Genomic DNA, 20,877 nt, shown 5'->3' with positions numbered 1-20,877 from the left:
AAGCTTAATAATTGACAACAACATACAACGTATTTTATGTCTCTCATTTGTTTTGCCCTTAGCCCTAAAAAAAGTGATTTCTTCATACGTCACCATCCCCAACCCTTTGTACTTCCCCTTTACCCCTTCCCATACCTTTTTAGCGTATTCACATCCCCATAGTACATGTTCAATTGTTTCTTCTTCTACACAATTTTCCCTTGGACACTTTTTTTGTTTCCCCAAATTATGTGCATGCATTGTGACCCTCACTGGTAGCCTTTTATGTAAGTGCATCCAGTTAAAGTCCTTTAAAACATTTTTGAAACTCTTGTCCTGTGCAAGTTCCCACACTTCCGGGCTCACCGTTACCTGATTGTGATTAGCTTTCCATACCAGTTTTTTGTATAAAAGTTTATGATTTAATACTGTATCCACCTCTTTACATTCCGAATGTTTCTTCCCCCATCTAACCATCCTCTGCAAATATTCTGGTCTAGACTCTGCTTTGGGACCTTTATTTTCCCACCCAATCAAAAACCGGTATGGTATCGCTAACCAAAACCATAACAATATTTGGCATTTATGCATATAAGTCTTTTTCAATAATGTACAAACATTTGCATAAAATATTGTATCCAACTTTAAAGGAACGTTCGGTACCCCTTTCCCACCATCTGCAATTTCTTGATACATGTGTACTCTTTTTACATACTCATAACCCCCCCATATGAATTTGAATATCCCCCTCGTTATTTGTACTCTGTAAATCTGAGGCATCGGAAACACATAGGCCAAATGTAATAGTTTCGGCACTACCTCGCTCTTTATGACCAAAACTTTCCCCGATATTGTAAGTTTTCTTGCTTTCCATAGGCCTAATTTTTTATCCACCGCATTCATCTTCTCTTTCCAATTACAGAAAGCATCACCTTCCTTATTTCCAAATGAAATTCCTAAAATGTCCATAGGACCTTCACACAAAATGTTGTCTTTTCTACCCTCCCATATCCCCAAATATTTGTACTTTGTTTTCTCTTTATTTATTTTCGATCCCGTCGCTTTTTCGTAAGCTTTTAAAATTTCTATCACTTCCCTTAAGCTGTCATCATCTGCCAGATATAATATCGTATCGTCTGCATATTGCGATATTTTTAAGCTTTCCCCCCGTGGCATCATTATCCCTTTCACTATTTGGCTCTCCCTTATTGCACAGGCCAAAGGTTCGACATAAAGCACGTAGAGTACGACAGATAATGGACACCCTTGTCTCAAACCTCTTGTTTGGTACACTTTTTCTGTAAGAAAACCATTTAATTTAATTTTTGAGTTTATGCCCTTGTATAAAATTTTTACCCTTTTTATAAAAGCCTCTCCTAACCCCATTTCCTCCATTACCCTCCACAAAAAATCATGATCTACCCTATCGAACGCCTTTTGCTGATCCAAACTAACACAAATTGCTGCTATATTTCTATCTCTTACATATGTAAGTATATCCCTATGTAATTGTACGTTCCAAGTAATTTGCCTCCCCTGGACCCCACACGTTTGATCCTTCTCCACTATGTGTGACATTACTCCTACGAGTCTATTTGCGAGTATCTTGCTCAAAATCTTGTAGTCCACACATAACATGGTTAGAGGTCTATAATTATCGAGTTGATGTGGATTACCTTTCTTAAATAATATAGAAACCACGCCCATCTTCATACTCTCTGTCATCACCTCTCCCTCCATGATTTCCTTAAAAACCCCCAACAAATGTATCCCCACCACTCCCCAAAACGTCTCATAAAATTCCTTTGTTAGACCATCTATTCCCGGCACTTTATTTGCCTTCATTCCCTTTATCACGTTATATGCCTCATCTATTGTCACTTCTCCTTCTAGCCTATCCCTTTCTTCTCCCGTTAATCTCTTCTTTATTTTCTTTAAGAAGAAATCCCCCTTCTCTCCCTCTAGTTTTTCTTTCCTGAAAAAATCCTCATAATATTCTTTCACCACTTTTAACATATTTTCCCTCCCCTCGATCATTTTCCCATCCTTCTCTAATTTCGTTATAACCCCTCTTTGATCCCTACTTTTCATTTTTTTAAAAAAGAAAGCTGAACATTTCTCATTTTCCTCGTACTCCTCCTGCTTTATTTTATATATTTCAGCCCTTGCCTTCCTCTCAAGTAATTCTTCTTGCTTCAATTTTAAATTTTCTATTTTCTCATCCATATTTTTATTTTTTCCCTCGTTTTGTTTTACATAAGTATGTTCTATCTCTTTCTGTAGCGTACAAAATTCTTCTTTTCTTGATTTTGACCTCTCCGTACAGTAATCCACTGTGAATTTTTTAATTTTATTTTTTACATCCTCCCACCAATCTAATTTCTTCATATATAGATTTTTCATCTCTGCCCATAACGGGAAGAGCTCTAAGAATTTTTCCCTATAATCTTTTTCCGTAAGTACTTCATTATTTAATTTCCAATATCCCTTTCCAAATTCCGTTCCTTCTATCTCCAATTCCGCCTCTACAGCTTGATGATCCGTGAACAGTGCCGGTATTATTTTCCCTCGCTTTATTTTACACTTTTTGTCTACCAATATATAATCCAATCTACTTTTCACCCCTCTTGTATTCTTCCATGTATACTCTACTCGTTTCCCCTGTAATTTGGCCATTACATCTATCAAACCATATTTTTTTATGAATGTCTTAAAGGGGAGGGAAGATTTTTCCTTCTCCAAAGAACAATTAAAATCCCCTCCCACTATAATATTCTTTCTTGTCATGAAACAGGTATCCATTTTTAAAAAAAGTTCTCTTCTCAACTTTGGATCCACCTGTGCATACACATTTATTATCCGACTTTGCATCCCGCTTTTTTCCACATCTACGACCATCACCCTTCCCTGTATTATCGTATAACTTTCCTTTATCTGTATACTTTTATTTCCACATAACACTCCAACCCCTGTCCCATGTACCCCCCCTATACTCCACGCAGATTCTCCTCCTCTCCATTCCTCCGTAAAAACAGCAACATCCCCTTCATCCTTTAAATGTACTTCTTGCAATAAACAAACATCAAAATTATAAAATAATAAAAATTCATAAACCATTTGTCTCTTTCGGGCATTTTTAAGCCCCCTTACGTTTAACGTAATTATTCGAATTTTCCCCATATCCCAACAACAAAAAGGAAATACGAAAACAAAACCATGGGGACATATTTAAACTTAAGATCCGGAGACAACAACAAAGAAAAATAAAAATACCAACTTTAACTGTCCATATTAACATGTGCCAATAAGTTTTTTATAAAGGAATCTTCTGACTTTTCTTCACTTTCGGCCTCCTCTTCTATGTCCCCATCGCTTGTTAAGTCACTTGTAGAAGTATGCATACATTCAGTCTGTGTTCCTCTCAGGACGTACCCCTCCTCATTCCCCACCTCCTCAGTCCGCTCCTCTCTGCCCTCCTTACCTTTCATCTTAGTCTCTTCTGAAGAAGCGCCCGAACTCACCTTCCTCCGTCTCTTGGCAGTTTTTCTCCGTGGCTTAGCTACCACTTCCCATATCTGACCGTCCTCACCTTGCTTCTCGGCATCCTGTTCACAAATCGTTTCTCCTTTCTCTGTTCCACTCCATCTTCCATACTCCCAGCTTTCTCCTCATTAGTCTGATTTTCGGCAGCTGGTGGCACCTCCTGTGCTTTTTCTCCAGTATCAGTTTCTATGTCCGCTTCTCTGTGATGTTCAACCTCGATTCCAACCTTTGCCGCCTCCGAATATGACCTGGGCTTAGTACAGTCTCTTGCCATATGCGCATCCGAGTCACATAAATGACACCTTCTAGGCTCCTTGCAGTCTCTTGTTATGTGGCCAATTTTTCCACAACTCCTGCACCTCATTTGTTCACACTTGTCTGCATTATGCCCAGTGCTACCACATTTCCTGCATGCTTGAGGCTGCCCTGCATAAACCAGGAAGCCTCTATCCGCTCCAATAGAGAACACCGCGGGCGGGTGACAATACCCGTCCTCGGTGGCCGCATCCACTTTAAGTTTGACACGAAATTGTCTTTTTCCGGTCCATAGGCCCAAACCGTCCTTTATTTTCCGTACTCCTGGGAGTACAGTAACGTATCTTCCCAGGAAATACTTAATAGTCTCTTCAGTAACCCAAGGATTGTACATGTGTACAGTTAAGATCCTATAATCATTCCTATACAATGGAGTTACCGTATATTTCCTCAGTTCTTCATCTTCTTCTCCGATGCACCTCCTTCTTACTTCCTCCGCATACTGTCCCGTGCAAAAAGTCACGTCGTAGTGTTTACTCGCCGTGCTCTGCTGAAGACAGTAGATCTCCTCCGGCTGTATCTTTAAAGCTTCATAGAGGATCCTTCGTCCAAAGTTGATTCTGTCGTGGAAATCTTCTTCTTTCTCCATAAGTTCAAATCTCAAAGTATTTCTTGTACCATGCGTCCATGCATTCCTCTCATGAAAATTGGCCGACGCCGCCGCCATCCTTCATTGCTTCTCGCCTACTGATAAGAACAGATTTTTTTTTTTTTTTTTTCACAGTATTAGATGATCACTTTTTATTAACAACTCTTTTATGTAATAAAAAAGTGGGATCTTCAAAAACAAATACAATGCAAAAGCCCTCAAATAAGGCATTTCTTGGGCTTACTGGGAGCAATGGAATAAATTGCACCTTATTTTCAGAGTCCTTTTTCCCCCTTCACTCATCTTCTCCAGAGGCTCCTGCTGTACTTTTTTTTCTCTTTTCTACTTTGTCTTCACGCTTCATCTTCTCCAGAGGCTCCTGCTGTACTTTTTCTTTTCTCTTTCCTACTTTGGCTTCACTCTTCATCTTCTCCAGAGGCTCTGCCTGTATCTTTTCTTTCTTCCTTTCCCTTTTGTCGCTCATCTTCTCCAGAGGCTCTGCCTGTATCTTTTCTTTCTTCCTTTTCCTTTTGCCGCTCATCTTCTCCTGAGGCTCTGCCTGTATCTTTTCTTCCTTCCTTTTCCCGCTCATCTTCTCCTGAGGCTTTGCCTGTATCTTTTCTTCCTTCCTTTTCCTTTTGCCGCTCATCTTCTCCTGAGGATCTGCCTGTATCTTTTCTTCCTTCCTTTGCCTTTTGTTATCTCCCCCTCCCCACTTTACCCCTTACCCTTTATCTACCACCTCCTTTTGGGTACTTTCAAAAAATAATCTTTCCATCTATCCTTAATCGTATCGATTCCCCATTTTTGTAGTTCGTACCAATATATCCCTTCAAATTCCTTCTCTATAGCCTTAATCGTCCCAATTTCCCCCCATTTAAATCCCCCCGTTATGCAGCCCTGTCTTGCCTTCCATAATTTAAGCTTAATAATTGACAACAACATACAACGTATTTTATGTCTCTCATTTGTTTTGCCCTTAGCCCTAAAAAAAGTGATTTCTTCATACGTCACCATCCCCAACCCTTTGTACTTCCCCTTTACCCCTTCCCATACCTTTTTAGCGTATTCACATCCCCATAGTACATGTTCAATTGTTTCTTCTTCTACACAATTTTCCCTTGGACACTTTTTTTGTTTCCCCAAATTATGTGCATGCATTGTGACCCTCACTGGTAGCCTTTTATGTAAGTGCATCCAGTTAAAGTCCTTTAAAACATTTTTGAAACTCTTGTCCTGTGCAAGTTCCCACACTTCCGGGCTCGCCGTTACCTGATTGTGATTAGCTTTCCATACCAGTTTTTTGTATAAAAGTTTATGATTTAATACTGTATCCACCTCTTTACATTCCGAATGTTTCTTCCCCCATCTAACCATCCTCTGCAAATATTCTGGTCTAGACTCTGCTTTGGGACCTTTATTTTCCCACCCAATCAAAAACCGGTATGGTATCGCTAACCAAAACCATAACAATATTTGGCATTTATGCATATGTCTTTTTCAATAATGTACAAACATTTGCATAAAATATTGTATCCAACTTTAAAGGAACGTTCGGTACCCCTTTCCCACCATCTGCAATTTCTTGATACATGTGTACTCTTTTTACATACTCATAACCCCCCCATATGAATTTGAATATCCCCCTCGTTATTTGTACTCTGTAAATCTGAGGCATCGGAAACACATAGGCCAAATGTAATAGTTTCGGCACTACCTCGCTCTTTATGACCAAAACTTTCCCCGATATTGTAAGTTTTCTTGCTTTCCATAGGCCTAATTTTTTATCCACCGCATTCATCTTCTCTTTCCAATTACAGAAAGCATCACCTTCCTTATTTCCAAATGAAATTCCTAAAATGTCCATAGGACCTTCACACAAAGTGAATTCACAAATGTTGTCTTTTCTACCCTCCCATATCCCCAAATATTTGTACTTTGTTTTCTCTTTATTTATTTTCGATCCCGTCGCTTTTTCGTAAGCTTTTAAAATTTCTATCACTTCCCTTAAGCTGTCATCATCTGCCAGATATAATATCGTATCGTCTGCATATTGCGATATTTTTAAGCTTTCCCCCCGTGGCATCATTATCCCTTTCACTATTTGGCTCTCCCTTATTGCACAGGCCAAAGGTTCGACATAAAGCACGTAGAGTACGACAGATAATGGACACCCTTGTCTCAAACCTCTTGTTTGGTACACTTTTTCTGTAAGAAAACCATTTAATTTAATTTTTGAGTTTATGCCCTTGTATAAAATTTTTACCCTTTTTATAAAAGCCTCTCCTAACCCCATTTCCTCCATTACCCTCCACAAAAAATCATGATCTACCCTATCGAACGCCTTTTGCTGATCCAAACTAACACAAATTGCTGCTATATTTCTATCTCTTACATATGTAAGTATATCCCTATGTAATTGTACGTTCCAAGTAATTTGCCTCCCCTGGACCCCACACGTTTGATCCTTCTCCACTATGTGTGACATTACTCCTACGAGTCTATTTGCGAGTATCTTGCTCAAAATCTTGTAGTCCACACATAACATGGTTAGAGGTCTATAATTATCGAGTTGATGTGGATTACCTTTCTTAAATAATATAGAAACCACGCCCATCTTCATACTCTCTGTCATCACCTCTCCCTCCATGATTTCCTTAAAAACCCCCAACAAATGTATCCCCACCACTCCCCAAAACGTCTCATAAAATTCCTTTGTTAGACCATCTATTCCCGGCACTTTATTTGCCTTCATTCCCTTTATCACGTTATATGCCTCATCTATTGTCACTTCTCCTTCTAGCCTATCCCTTTCTTCTCCCGTTAATCTCTTCTTTATTTTCTTTAAGAAGAAATCCCCCTTCTCTCCCTCTAGTTTTTCTTTCCTGAACAAATCCTCATAATATTCTTTCACCACTTTTAACATATTTTCCCTCCCCTCGATCATTTTCCCATCCTTCTCTAATTTCGTTATAACCCCTCTTTTATCCCTACTTTTCATTTTTTTAAAAAAGAAAGCTGAACATTTCTCATTTTCCTCGTACTCCTCCTGCTTTATTTTATATATTTCAGCCCTTGCCTTCCTCTCAAGTAATTCTTCTTGCTTCAATTTTAAATTTTCTATTTTCTCGTCCATATTTTTATTTTTTCCCTCGTTTTGTTTTACATAAGTATGTTCTATCTCTTTCTGTAGCGTACAAAATTCTTCTTTTCTTGATTTTGACCTCTCCGTACAGTAATCCACTGTGAATTTTTTAATTTTATTTTTTACATCCTCCCACCAATCTAATTTCTTCATATATAGATTTTTCATCTCTGCCCATAACGGGAAGAGCTCTAAGAATTTTTCCCTATAATCTTTTTCCGTAAGTACTTCATTATTTAATTTCCAATATCCCTTTCCAAATTCCGTTCCTTCTATCTCCAATTCCGCCTCTACAGCTTGATGATCCGTGAACAGTGCCGGTATTATTTTCCCTCGCTTTATTTTACACTTTTTGTCTACCAATATATAATCCAATCTACTTTTCACCCCTCTTGTATTCTTCCATGTATACTCTACTCGTTTCCCCTGTAATTTGGCCATTACATCTATCAAACCATATTTTTTTATGAATGTCTTGAAGGGGAGGGAAGATTTTTCCTTCTCCAAAGAACAATTAAAATCCCCTCCCACTATAATATTCTTTCTTGTCATGAAACAGGTATCCATTTTTTAAAAAAGTTCTCTTCTCAACTTTGGATCCACCTGTGCATACACATTTATTATCCGACTTTGCATCCCGCTTTTTTCCACATCTACGACCATCACCCTTCCCTGTATTATCGTATAACTTTCCTTTATCTGTATACTTTTATTTCCACATAACACTCCAACCCCTGTCCCATGTACCCCCCCTATACTCCACGCAGATTCTCCTCCTCTCCATTCCTCCGTAAAAACAGCAACATCCCCTTCATCCTTTAAATGTACTTCTTGCAATAAACAAACATCAAAATTATAAAATAATAAAAATTCATAAACCATTTGTCTCTTTCGGGCATTTTTAAGCCCCCTTACGTTTAACGTAATTATTCGAATTTTCCCCATATCCCAACAACAAAAAGGAAATACAAAAACAAAACCATGGGGACATATTTAAACTTAAGATCCGGAGACAACAACAAAGAAAAATAAAAATAAAAATACCAACTTTAACTGTCCATATTGACATGTGCCAATAAGTTTTTTATAAAGGAATCTTCTGACTTTTCTTCACTTTCGGCCTCCTCTTCTATGTCCCCATCGCTTGTTAAGTCACTTGTAGGAGTATGCATACATTCAGTCTGTGTTCCTCTCAGGACGTACCCCTCCTCATTTCCCACCTCCTCAGTCCGCTCCTCTCTGCCCTCCTTACCTTTCATCTTAGTCTCTTCTGAAGAAGCGCCCGAACTCACCTTCCTCCGTCTCTTGGCAGTTTTTCTCCGTGGCTTAGCTACCACTTCCCATATCTGACCGTCCTCACCTTGCTTCTCGGCATCCTGTTCACAAATCGTTTCTCCTTTCTCTGTTCCACTCCATCTTCCATACTCCCAGCTTTCTCCTCATTAGTCTGATTTTCGGCAGCTGGTGGCACCTCCTGTGCTTTTTCTCCAGTATCAGTTTCTATGTCCGCTTCTCTGTGATGTTCAACCTCGATTCCAACCTTTGCCGCCTCCGAATATGACCTGGGCTTAGTACAGTCTCTTGCCATATGCGCATCCGAGTCACATAAATGACACCTTCTAGGCTCCTTGCAGTCTCTTGTTATGTGGCCAATTTTTCCACAACTCCTGCACCTCATTTGTTCACACTTGTCTGCATTATGCCCAGTGCTACCACATTTCCTGCATGCTTGAGGCTGCCCTGCATAAACCAGGAAGCCTCTATCCGCTCCAATAGAGAACACCGCGGGCGGGTGACAATACCCGTCCTCGGTGGCCGCATCCACTTTAAGTTTGACACGAAATTGTCTTTTTCCGGTCCATAGGCCCAAACCGTCCTTTATTTTCCGTACTCCTGGGAGTACAGTAACGTATCTTCCCAGGAAATACTTAATAGTCTCTTCAGTAACCCAAGGATTGTACATGTGTACAGTTAAGATCCTATAATCATTCCTATACAATGGAGTTACCGTATATTTCCTCAGTTCTTCATCTTCTTCTCCGATGCACCTCCTTCTTACTTCCTCCGCATACTGTCCCGTGCAAAAAGTCACGTCGTAGTGTTTACTCGCCGTGCTCTGCTGAAGACAGTAGATCTCCTCCGGCTGTATCTTTAAAGCTTCATAGAGGATCCTTCGTCCAAAGTTGATTCTGTCGTGGAAATCTTCTTCTTTCTCCATAAGTTCAAATCTCAAAGTATTTCTTGTACCATGCGTCCATGCATTCCTCTCATGAAAATTGGCCGACGCCGCCGCCATCCTTCATTGCTTCTCGCCTACTGATAAGAACAGATTTTTTTTTTTTTTTTTCACAGTATTAGATGATCACTTTTTATTAACAACTCTTTTATGTAATAAAAAAGTGGGATCTTCAAAAACAAATACAATGCAAAAGCCCTCAAATAAGGCATTTCTTGGGCGAGCCCCTTATTCGGCTCCCTGTTCTAAAAATGCATTTAATACGTTGCCCCCAAATCGGGGGCGTATCAGATATTAAACTGATAAGAACAGATTTTTTCTTTTTCCTTCTTTTTATTTTCTTTCCACAACAATTCCAACATTTTACCTTTTCCTTTAAAATGATAACGTTACATTCACTTTTCTCCCAACATTTGTTCATAACAAAAAAAAAAAAAAAATTCTATTTTCATCTTTCCCCATACAAAGTAACATTTTCAAATAACTTATCATATTACTCCTTATCTCCCCCTCCCCACTTTACCCCTTACCCTTTATCTACCACCTCCTTTTGGGTACTTTCAAAAAATAATCTTTCCATCTATCCTTAATCGTATCGATTCCCCATTTTTGTAGTTCATACCAATATATCCCTTCAAATTCCTTCTCTATAGCCTTAATCGTCCCAATTTCCCCCCATTTAAATCCCCCCGTTATGCAGCCCTGTCTTGCCTTCCATAATTTAAGCTTAATAATTGACAACAACTGATAAGAACAGATTTTTTTTTTTTTTTTTTGGAAAAATTTTTATTGATACTCAGACATATAACAACATCATCATCATCTCATTTATTTTCATAAGCCCACCCCATTTAAAAGGATTACTTCTTTATTATCTCCCATCCCCTTTTAAAATACAACAGGAAAACAAATATTTAAATGTTTTTTCCTTTTTTTTTTTTTTTTTTTTTCCATAGAGAATTTAAATTATTTGAAAAAAACCATCCCATCCCTTCACAAGCTTCCGATGCTCAGAGGGGACTCTCCCCAACTTGCTCCTTCCACACCGACCTCTCCCGGAGAGCCAGGCTGTTGCTGCTTAGACCTTTCTATGTGCGAACCCGGCTCCTCCATCCGAATGGGCACAGAGGCGATTCTTCTTTGCGGCTGCTCTCTCAACTTAGTATTTCTGGCACAGATCTCTTTTACTGTTGCTGTTGCCATTCGGAGAGCAGCCACGGGGGGGATCTGCGTGTGCTTGCTCACCAACAAGTTTCTGGAGGTCCAAATGGCGTCTTTTATAGCAGCAAGGGCGAGCCACTGCTTTTCAAAGCCTTTTCTTTGCGTTTTCACTCCTTGGCTCACCCCATAGAGGATTAGGTTTGCTGTCAGGACCTCCCTTGCTGGTAAGTACGGGAAATTTAAGGAGCCGGCCATGTCCCACAGGTCTATAGCAGCACTGCACTCCCAGAGTAGGTGCCTCACCGTCTCAGGCGCGCCACAACCCGGTCGGGGACACATTTCTGTTGTCGACATTCCTCTGGAGTGCATGACAGCCCTGACTGGGAGAATCTCATGAGCCACCATCCAGGACACATCCTGGAGCCTGTTAGAAAGGACGGGATGGTTTGTCAGACGCCACACTTCTATGGCCTCTCCAATAGGGAGGCCTCTGACTGGGACCACCTCTCCCCTCTCCTGCACAACTGAAATGAGAGAATGATGTTTTGTTAAAATGTCCAAACTCTGATCTTCCAATTTAAAGGAGGTTAAAAAGGATTTCAGCTCTACATAGGCTTCAGGAACATCAAAGGAGACGGGGACTCTAAGATCTACTGGCAGGATTTTCTTTTGTCTTAGGTAGCTACCTAACCAAAATCTAACCCATGCCTGTGTCAGAGGATTACTATTAGGACTCGTAGCCTGTCTCATATGGCTACTTGTATAGAGGCTTCCCATGAATAAATACAGATCTGGGACTCCTTTGCCACCATCTTCCTTTAATTTCTTCATTATCCCTCTTTTAAGTCTCTCCCATTTGGAGTCCCATAGAAAGTAAAAGATGGCTCGTTCTAGTTTTAACAATACGTCCTTTGGTGGCAAAAAGACTGCGCTGACTAAAAGAAGCAAGGGTAAAATCACTGCCTTAATTACTAAAACCTTCCCTCCAAGAGTCAGCTTTCTCAGTCTCCATAGGCCTAATCGTTGATTCACTTTTCCTATCATTCCCGGCCAATTTGCCTTTCCTCCACCATCCTTATCAAATCTAACCCCTAAAATTTTTTGGTCGGTTTGTGTCACATTTATTCCAAGTCCAGTCAATTCTATAGTCTCCCATGGCCCGTAGAATTGTACCTGAGTCTTGCCCCTGTTGAGTCTAGAGGCCGAAGCCCTTCCGAACCAGTCCGTAACTTCAAAAGTCCTTCTCATCGAGGATATGTCTGTACACAGGATGCTAATATCATCCATGTACAGTACACACTTTGCCACCTGCCCCCCACTCCCAGGTATGTTCATCCCGTTTATACTCTTATCTTTCCTCAAAATTTGTGCCAGGGGTTCAATACAAATAACATATAAAAGAGCGGACAGGGGACATCCCTGTCGTAAACCACAGTTCACCTGAACTGCATTCGTCAGGGTCCCATTCATGACAAATCTGCTCTTTATATCTGTGTACAACAACTTTACCCAGGATATAAGCCTTTCTGGGAAACCCATCTTCTGCAAAACTTTAAAAAGGTACCGGTGAGATATTCTATCGAAGGCTTTTTCAAAGTCTAAATTCAAAACAATCAGTCGCTTGTTTCTCTTTCGAGCAAAACAAATCGTGTCTCTAATCAACACCAGACTATCCGTGATCTTCCTGCCCTTTACAGTACATGCTTGGTCTTGGTGGATTATCTGGTCCAAAACCGGTCTTGTCCTTTCTGCTAGAAGCTTACTGAATAATTTACAGTCACAGTTTAAAAGCGTAATCGGTCTCCAATTTTCCAAGAGAGTTTTATCCTTCCCTTTATGAACGAGTGTGACTAAACCCATTCTAAAACTTTCAGGCAGCTTATCTAATTCACTAAAATCTGTAAAAATTGAAAGTAAATCAGTAGCTAAAATATCCCAAAATGTCAGATAAAACTCAATCGGCAGGCCATCTAAACCAGGGGATTTTCCAGTTTTAAAACTCTTAAGACACTGACCTAACTCGGCTGTAGTAAAAGGTTGACTTAACATATCACTAGACTCAACAATCTTATCAATATATTCCAGGGTTTGCTCAATGACTCTTTCCTCCACATTTTTCTCCCCATACAGGTTTTCATAATATTCTTCAATCACTTTTATTATACCTTCAGTACTCACTACTTTTTCTCCAGCTCTGTTTCTTAGCTGAGAGACAGAGCCAGGTTTGTTCATAATTTTTTTGAAAAAGTATCTCGTACATTTTTCTCCCTCCTCTCTCGCTCTCTCTCTACTCCTTAGTATGACTCCCATACTTTTATCATTTGCTATTTTCTGCATTTCTTTTTTAACCTCTCTAATTTCTTCGTAGAAGTGTAAACCCCACCTATTTAAGAGATGGTACCTCTGTAACCTTTTCTGTAGTCCTCTCATACACCTGTCTTTTGCGGCCTTCTTTCTCTTTCCTGCTTGTTTAAAAAAGGACCGAGTCCTACACTTCACCATTTCCCACCATGAGACACGTGTTGCATAGAAATCCTGGAGAGTCTGCCATTCAGTATACCTCTCCTTATACTGTCTGAGCAGATCCTGATCCTCCAGTAGGGAGCAGTTTAACCTCCACACTCCCCTCCCCATTGTTATATCTAGTTCAAGGGAAATTTTAACAGTTAACATCAGATGGTCAGAAAAAAAGACTGGCATCAAAGTGGCCTCTACTGGTGAAAAGTCTCTAACAAAGATATAATCAATTCTAGAGGCCCTGTCACCGTTTCCACTATACCAAGTAAAACCCTCCTCCATTGGATGAACCGTTGGAAAACAATCTATCAATTTAAAGTCTCTGACTAAACCTTGTAGTAAAAGTGACGTCTTATCAATCTTCACATCTTGTGTGGCTCTTCTTCTATCTTTCCTGTTTAAAATACAGTTAAAATCCCCTCCAAACACTAAAGGCGCTTTTCCCAACAAGTGGGGTTGCAAAGCCTCTAAAAGATCATATCTTTCGTGTTTGTCATTTGGGCCATAAATGTTCAAGAGCTTAAATTCCTTTTCCATATAAATAAGGTTAACAACAAGTGCTCTTCCATCACTTACTACAGTACTTCCCTTCACCGACACCAGAGGGTTTTTCACCAATATGGCTACTCCATCATTTTTATTTTCATTTGATCCACTCCAGATGGACATTTGTGGCCACATATCCTGCCACTGACCATATGCTTTTAGGAAAGGTATAGCACATTCCTGTATTAAAATAACATCTGATGTTACACTATTCAAGAAGGATAGAACACTTTGGGCTCTTACTTTAGACCTAACACTCCTGACATTTATGGATGAGAAGGTCAGAGCCATGAAGATTAATACAGAACACAAGCTAGTCATTATGAAACTAAGGAAAGATTGTTCTCTTCAAAGGCTCAACCCAAACTTTGGGGGGGCATACCATCAATTTATTTCTTGTGAGTGTAACTCTTCCTTCACCTCTCCGGGTTCCGAAGGGGGGACCGCCACTCTATTCCCTTTTCGTACTCTAGGTGACGGCCTTTGTCGCAGAGCTGCATTTACCATCCGCTCCTTTGGCGTTGACTGCAGAACTATGTTAAGGAAGGAAACCTCATTTGGTGAGTCAGAGGGGAAGACCCTGGAGTCCTCCCCTGAGGAACTCCCTGAAGGTGTTTCATGCCTCCCTCTCTTTCCTGAAACAATTGTCCCAGAAGACAGTTCTGCTGCAGTCCTCTTTGCCACCTGTGAATCAGGAAGGCCAGGGGGGACAGGGGGGGGCTGCCCTTGAGCATTTTCACTTTCACCACTTACTCCTTTCTGAACTCCACTCTCCTCCTGCCCTCTCTCCCCCTCCTCTGAGGGTTCTGGTTGGGCAGGTCTTCCATGCTCCTCCCCTTTTCCCTCCTCCTCCTGTTCCTCCCCTCCGTCTTCAGGTGCTGGGAACTGATTTAAAATATCTGTCCCAGCTGCATCAATCAAGACATCCTCGTTTACCATTGCAATCAGGTTTCCCTCATTAATCTGGTTTCCTTTTTTAAGTTTATTTGCAAAGGACCGCGGACAGTCCCTAAAGAGGTGACCTTCCCCTCCACACAAGTTACACTTACGGTCATTTTTACAATCAGCATACGTATGCCCTTTCTCTTTACATTTCCCACAGACTATTTCCTCGCATGCCTCTATCAAATGCCCATGCTCCCCACACCTCCGGCAGAGCTTTGGTTGGCCCTGGTAATGGATATAGCCTCTATTATCTCCCAAAACTATCATGGACGGGATATGTTTTAAACCCCGGAACCCTTGGGGATCTTCCCATTGCTGTATTGGTACTTTCCATACACAATTCCATATTCCATCCACATCTCTCACCTTCCTCGGCTGACCCTTCACCGTACAATATCTCCCCAACCACACACAAATGTCTTGGGCATTCACCGTTTCATTAAACATTTTAACTATTACTGTTTTCATAGTATTGTCTGTCAGTTTCTCCACATTGAAAATTTCAAATTGTGGTCTCAAATTTTCGAATCTTCTCCAAAACTCTTCCAACAATTCGCTTGAGCTGAAACTTACATCAAAACCCCTGTTAAAAGGGAGGGTCAAAATGCAATTCAAGTCATTTGGTGAAAATCCCAACACCTGTTGAATCAATTTCCTGGAGAAATCCAGCCTGGACATCTTTGGCACTTCTCCAACATTTTCAAGCGCACACAGTGGTGCCTCCGCATACTGGCATACCCAGCCATTGCGGAGGCACCAAAGGTTTAGAAAAAACACCTGCTACAAACACACAACAGAAGATTAAAAAGGAAACGTTTTCAATACAAACAAATAATTTCTATAAAAAAACCACGTACCTTTGCGCTGCAATAAATAACCAAGGTTTCACCGCCCAGACACCCAAAGAGGGTCGCAGTCCTAGCCTAAGACCAAGAATCAAGTGCGAAATGATAAGAACAGATACTACACTTGATCTTAGCCAAAAGGCCGAGAAGCGATGGCGTCCCGCAGGTTCCTGGCTGAGCCGCCTTCTCGGGACACTTCTCGCTTGTGACGGTGCGCTCTTTCACTTGGCTCACAGGGAGGGAGCCGCTTCAAATCTCCGCCCACCTACAGTACTTCAGAGGCCTGCGGAGCTTCCTGGAACTGTGCGTGTAGCTGAGATATAATATACTGAGTGTGAACATTCTCAAAACTGTATTGTATATAGTTTATTTATTTTTTATTGTGTAAATTTAATTTATGTAAAACTAAGGTTCCACGTGTCACTGTTGAAGTGGGGCATTAATCAGTGTGACGCCACTTGTAAACATGTTGCGTGTGTGGGGTTTCCCAGCCAGAGCTGCATGGACTCCACACTGGTGAGGCACACTTTCTGTAGCTCCTCTCCCTGTACTAAATTATACATTTAAATTTGGTGTATTTTTCTTTGCTAACTATTAGTTCTCATGGCTAAAAGCTCCCAAAGTGTTTTTGATTGCTTTGAACGAGAAAAATAGTAATTGGAACTGCGTTTTATCTGTTACACCATCCGTTTATGTGGTCCTTACTTGTGCTAAACAGGGATGAGGAGAGGCCTGCTGTTGCTGTGTGACACTGATTTTGCTGCTGCACTTTGTCTTCTAGGTATGTGTAAATGTATAGGTTATGTTTTATGTGTATAATGAGTTCATCACCTGAGGCTGCACACTGCATAGTATTTTCAGCCATGTTGAGAAAAGTTAAAGTTGTTTGAATATGTATTGTGTAATTGATCCATCTTAGTGGGGATTTAAATATTACAAGTTATTATTAGTGGCTTCATATTTGTCTCTGTTTTACCCCACTATAACATTTGACTTTAAAGTGGCTGTTGGGAGAATCGTTGTTTTGATAGATTGTATTTTCTTTTATATATTGTAAGCAGAGCTGCATGGACTCCACACTGGGATGAGGAGAGGCCTGCTGTTGCTGTGTGACACTGATTTTGCTGCTGCACTTTGTCTTTTAGAAATAAATCCAGTTTCCAGCCAGTCTGTCGTCACAACGCAGTCAACCATTTGAAATCTGCTACACGCGCTTTCTTCTATTTCTTCTTTTGAACAACGAGGAGAGGGGCCAGCCAGACGGCAGACCCTGCCAAAAATAGGTGCAACTCCTTAGCCTCACTCTCCACGGAAGTCTTTAGTAAAAGGCGAAAGACTTGTACGTTTTGAAGAGAAGCCAGAGTGTGTGTTTCTTTGGCCTCGCAGGAAGCCGCAGTGACTCCTCGTCCCGGCTTCCGGCGTCACGGTAGGCCCTGTTTGCTTGGCTGAAGGGGCAGATCTCAGGCCCCGCCTGCTCTGCTCCAGAGTTCCACTTTGACAGGAAAGGGGTGACTGGAGAGGAGCACATATGTTACTGTAATACATCACATCCAATTTCAAAGGGATGTATTGGACATCCCTCCCACCTTTTGATATTGTCTGATACATAGTTGTTCTTTTACATATTCATACCCCCCCCCCATATTAATTTAAAAATTCCCCGTGTTAGCACCTTCCTATGAGTCTGTGGCATTGGAAAGACATATGCCAAATGGAGTAGGGCAGGTAAGATGTCAGCTTTTACGGCCAAAACTTTGCCAGTTATAGTGAGCTTTCTTTTTGACCACATCCCCAATTTCTTTAAGATCTTCGCTATCTTCAAATCCCAGTTGTAATTTGCTGGATTTCCAAAATCAATGCCCAGGACCTGCATGGACCCTTCACACAAAGAAAGCCCGCAAAGCGTCTGTCTCCTACCTGCCCATCGTCCCAAAAATGTATATTTTGATTTCTCCTCATTGACCTTTGACCCCGCAGCGCTCTCAAAGGTCTGTATTGTTCGTATCATCTCCCTCACACTTCCATCATCTTCCAAGTAAAGAACTGTGTCGTCAGCGTACTGGGAGATCTTCAACACCTCCCCCCTGGCAAGGGCACTCCTCTAATTTTCTCGTTTCCTCTTATTGCACATGCTAAAGGTTCTACATATATAACATAGAGTAGGGCGGACAGGGGTCAACCCTGCCGTAGCCCTCTCGTTTGTTGTACTTCCTCTGTTAAGTGTCCATTTATCTTTATCTTGCAGATTATGTCAGTATACATCATACTTATCCAATTCAAAAATTTACCTCCTATATCAAAATTTCTCATCACCCTCCATAAGAAATCATGATTGACCCTATCAAAAGCTTTTTCCTGATCAAGTGTTACGCATATTGTTGTCAAGTTCCTCTCTTCGATGTATGTAAGCACATCTCTATGTAATTGTAAGTTCCAACCAATCTGCCTGCCCTTTACCCCGCATGTCTGGTCTGCATTAATAATAGCAGGCAAGACTCGGGCCAGGCGTCTTGCTAGAGTTCGACTCAAAATTTTGTAGTCCACGCAGACCATTGAAAGAGGCCTATAATTTGAAAGCACAGCAGGTGAGCCTTTCTTATGTAGAAAACTTATCACACCCGTCCTCATACTCTTTGGCATTCTACCCGTTTCACACATTTCTTCAAATACCTCCAACAAGTGGTCTCCGATGAGATCCCAAAAGGTGATGTAAAACTCCTTTGTGAGTCCATCTATCCCAGGTACCTTGTTATTCTTCATTGTCTTTATCGCCTCGTATAGTTCGTGGTTTGTTATGCTCCTTTCCAAAAGCTTCCTTGCGTCCTCTGGTAACCTCTCTTTCAGAAAACCTAAAACCATTTCTTGAGCCCCTCTATCTACTTCTTCCACACCAAACAATGAACTGTAGTACTCCTCTACCATCTTCAAAATATTATCCCGTCCAGTAACCGATTTCCCTTCCCTTTTTCCTCTTTCTTTTTCATTTGAGCAAAAAAATAGGCCGAGCACTTCTCCTGTTGCATATACTCCTCCTGCATAAATTTAAACATTCTTGTTTTTGCCCTCTCCTGAAACAAAACCTCCTGTTCCTTTAATAATATATTCAGTTCCTCGCTATCTTCCCAGTTTTTTTCCTTATTTCTCTGAGCTTCTATCCCTGCACTTTCGCCGCTTGCGGCTGCTTTCTGGCTCTTGGTTTGGCCGACCTTACTTTGTTTGGCTTTCTTGCTTTTGCACAAAGTCAGCAAAGGGGGCACCGTTCCCGGAGGCGCTGCAATACCGGGTCGATGCGTGGAGCGAACGGAGCGAGCCCCTTATTCGGCTCCCTGTTCTAAAAATGCGTTTAATACGTTGCCCCCAAATCGGGGGCGTATCAGATATTAAACTGATAAGAACAGCTACTACACTTGATCTTAGCCAAAAGGCCGAGAAGCGATGGCCTCCCGCAGGTTCCTGGCTGAGCCGCCTTCTCGGGACACTTCTCGCTTGTGACGGTGCGCTCTTTCACTTGGCTCACAGGGAGGGAGCCGCTTCAAATCTCCGCCCACCTACAGTACCTCAGAGGCCTGCGGAGCTTCCTGGAACTGTGCGTGTAGCTGAGATATACTGAGTGTGAACATTCTCAAAACTGTATTGTATATAGTTGATTTATTTTTTATTGTGTAAATTTAATTTATGTAAAACTAAGGTTCCACGTGTCACTGTTGAAGTGGGGCATTAATCAGTGTGACGCCACTTGTAAACATGGGGTTTCCCAGCCAGAGCTGCATGGACTCCACACTGGTGAGGCACACTTTCTGTAGCTCCTCTCCCTGTACTAAATTATACATTTAAATTTGGTGTATTTTTCTTTGCTAACTATTAGTTCTCATGGCTAAAAGCTCCCAAAGTGTTTTTGATTGCTTTGAACGAGAAAAATAGTAATTGGAACTGCGTTTTATCTGTTACACCATCCGTTTATGTGGTCCTTACTTGTGCTAAACAGGGATGAGGAGAGGCCTGCTGTTGCTGTGTGACACTGATTTTGCTGCTGCACTTTGTCTTCTAGGTATGTGTAAATGTATAGGTTATGTTTTATGTGTATAATGAGTTCATCACCTGAGGCTGCACACTGCATAGTATTTTCAGCCATGTTGAGAAAAGTTAAAGTTGTTTGAATATGTATTGTGTAATTGATCCATCTTAGTGGGGATTTAAATATTACAAGTTATTATTAGTGGCTTCATATTTGTCTCTGTTTTACCCCACTATAACATTTGACTTTAAAGTGGCTGTTGGGAGAATCGTTGTTTTGATAGATTGTATTTTCTTTTATATATTGTAAGCAGAGCTGCATGGACTCCACACTGGGATGAGGAGAGGCCTGCTGTTGCTGTGTGACACTGATTTTGCTGCTGCACTTTGTCTTTTAGAAATAAATCCAGTTTCCAGCCAGTCTGTCGTCACAACGCAGTCAACCATTTGAAATCTGCTACACGCGCTTTCTTCTATTTCTTCTTTTGAACAACGAGGAGAGGGGCCAGCCAGACGGCAGACCCTGCCAAAAATAGGTGCAACTCCTTAGCCTCACTCTCCACGGAAGTCTTTAGTAAAAGGCGAAAGACTTGTACGTTTTGAAGAGAAGCCAGAGTGTGTGTTTCTTTGGCCTCGCAGGAAGCCGCAGTGACTCCTCGTCCCGGCTTCCGGCGTCACGGTAGGCCCTGTTTGCTTGGCTGAAGGGGCAGATCTCAGGCCCCGCCTGCTCTGCTCCAGAGTTCCACTTTGACAGGAAAGGGGTGACTGGAGAGGAGCACATATGTTACTGTAATACATCACATCCAATTTCAAAGGGATGTATTGGACATCCCTCCCACCTTTTGATATTGTCTGATACATAGTTGTTCTTTTACATATTCATACCCCCCCCCCCATATTAATTTAAAAATTCCCCGTGTTAGCACCTTCCTATGAGTCTGTGGCATTGGAAAGACATATGCCAAATGGAGTAGGGCAGGTAAGATGTCAGCTTTTACGGCCAAAACTTTGCCAGTTATAGTGAGCTTTCTTTTTGACCACA

General features: G+C 41.2%; 1 protein-coding gene, 4 non-coding genes and 1 pseudogene across 5 annotated transcripts; all 6 read right to left on the bottom strand.

Annotated features, from left to right (window-relative positions):
• Nucleotides 1-9,970: 9,970 nt before the first annotated feature.
• Nucleotides 9,971-10,161, bottom strand: LOC146693482 (U2 spliceosomal RNA). The gene has a single exon (XR_014914997.1). It is a non-coding gene; the product is annotated as a U2 spliceosomal RNA (small nuclear RNA).
• Nucleotides 10,162-10,800: 639 nt separating this feature from the next.
• LOC146693481 (uncharacterized) lies at nucleotides 10,801-14,970 on the bottom strand. Its single transcript, XM_085478653.1, has 2 exons — nucleotides 14,536-14,970; nucleotides 10,801-11,481 (listed from the first exon to the last, which is right to left on the bottom strand). Exons 1-2 carry the CDS (start codon nucleotides 14,968-14,970, stop codon nucleotides 10,801-10,803), a joined length of 1,116 nt encoding a protein of 371 aa, XP_085334779.1.
• A 910-nt stretch (nucleotides 14,971-15,880) lies between these two features.
• Nucleotides 15,881-15,975, bottom strand: LOC146693480 (U2 spliceosomal RNA; annotated as a pseudogene).
• A 1,099-nt stretch (nucleotides 15,976-17,074) lies between these two features.
• Nucleotides 17,075-17,187, bottom strand: LOC146693479 (U5 spliceosomal RNA). The gene has a single exon (XR_014914982.1). It is a non-coding gene; the product is annotated as a U5 spliceosomal RNA (small nuclear RNA).
• Nucleotides 17,188-19,067: 1,880 nt separating this feature from the next.
• LOC146693478 (U2 spliceosomal RNA) lies at nucleotides 19,068-19,258 on the bottom strand. Its single transcript, XR_014914993.1, has one exon. It is a non-coding gene; the product is annotated as a U2 spliceosomal RNA (small nuclear RNA).
• Nucleotides 19,259-20,341: 1,083 nt separating this feature from the next.
• LOC146693477 (U5 spliceosomal RNA) lies at nucleotides 20,342-20,454 on the bottom strand. The gene has a single exon (XR_014914981.1). It is a non-coding gene; the product is annotated as a U5 spliceosomal RNA (small nuclear RNA).
• Nucleotides 20,455-20,877: the final 423 nt, after the last annotated feature.

The sequence above is a fragment of the Copadichromis virginalis genome, linkage group LG14 (genome assembly GCF_057382275.1).
Source record: "Copadichromis virginalis isolate Kocher_CV1m ecotype Utaka linkage group LG14, C_Virginalis_male_GT1.1, whole genome shotgun sequence".
Taxonomy (NCBI): domain Eukaryota; kingdom Metazoa; phylum Chordata; class Actinopteri; order Cichliformes; family Cichlidae; genus Copadichromis; species Copadichromis virginalis.
This window is presented reverse-complemented; position numbering and strand designations above follow the sequence as displayed.

What these genes read in the sequence shown, in the direction of transcription:
- LOC146693481 (XM_085478653.1), bottom strand. Translation starts at nt 14,970, where the DNA reads ATGGTAAACGAGGATGTCTTGATTGATGCAGCTGGGACAGATATTTTA. An exon ending in CAACGCCAAAGGAGCGGATG is followed by an intron (nt 11,482 to 14,535) that starts GTAAATGCAGCT and finishes GTTGTGCAGGAG; the next exon opens with AGGGGAGAGGTGGTCCCAGT.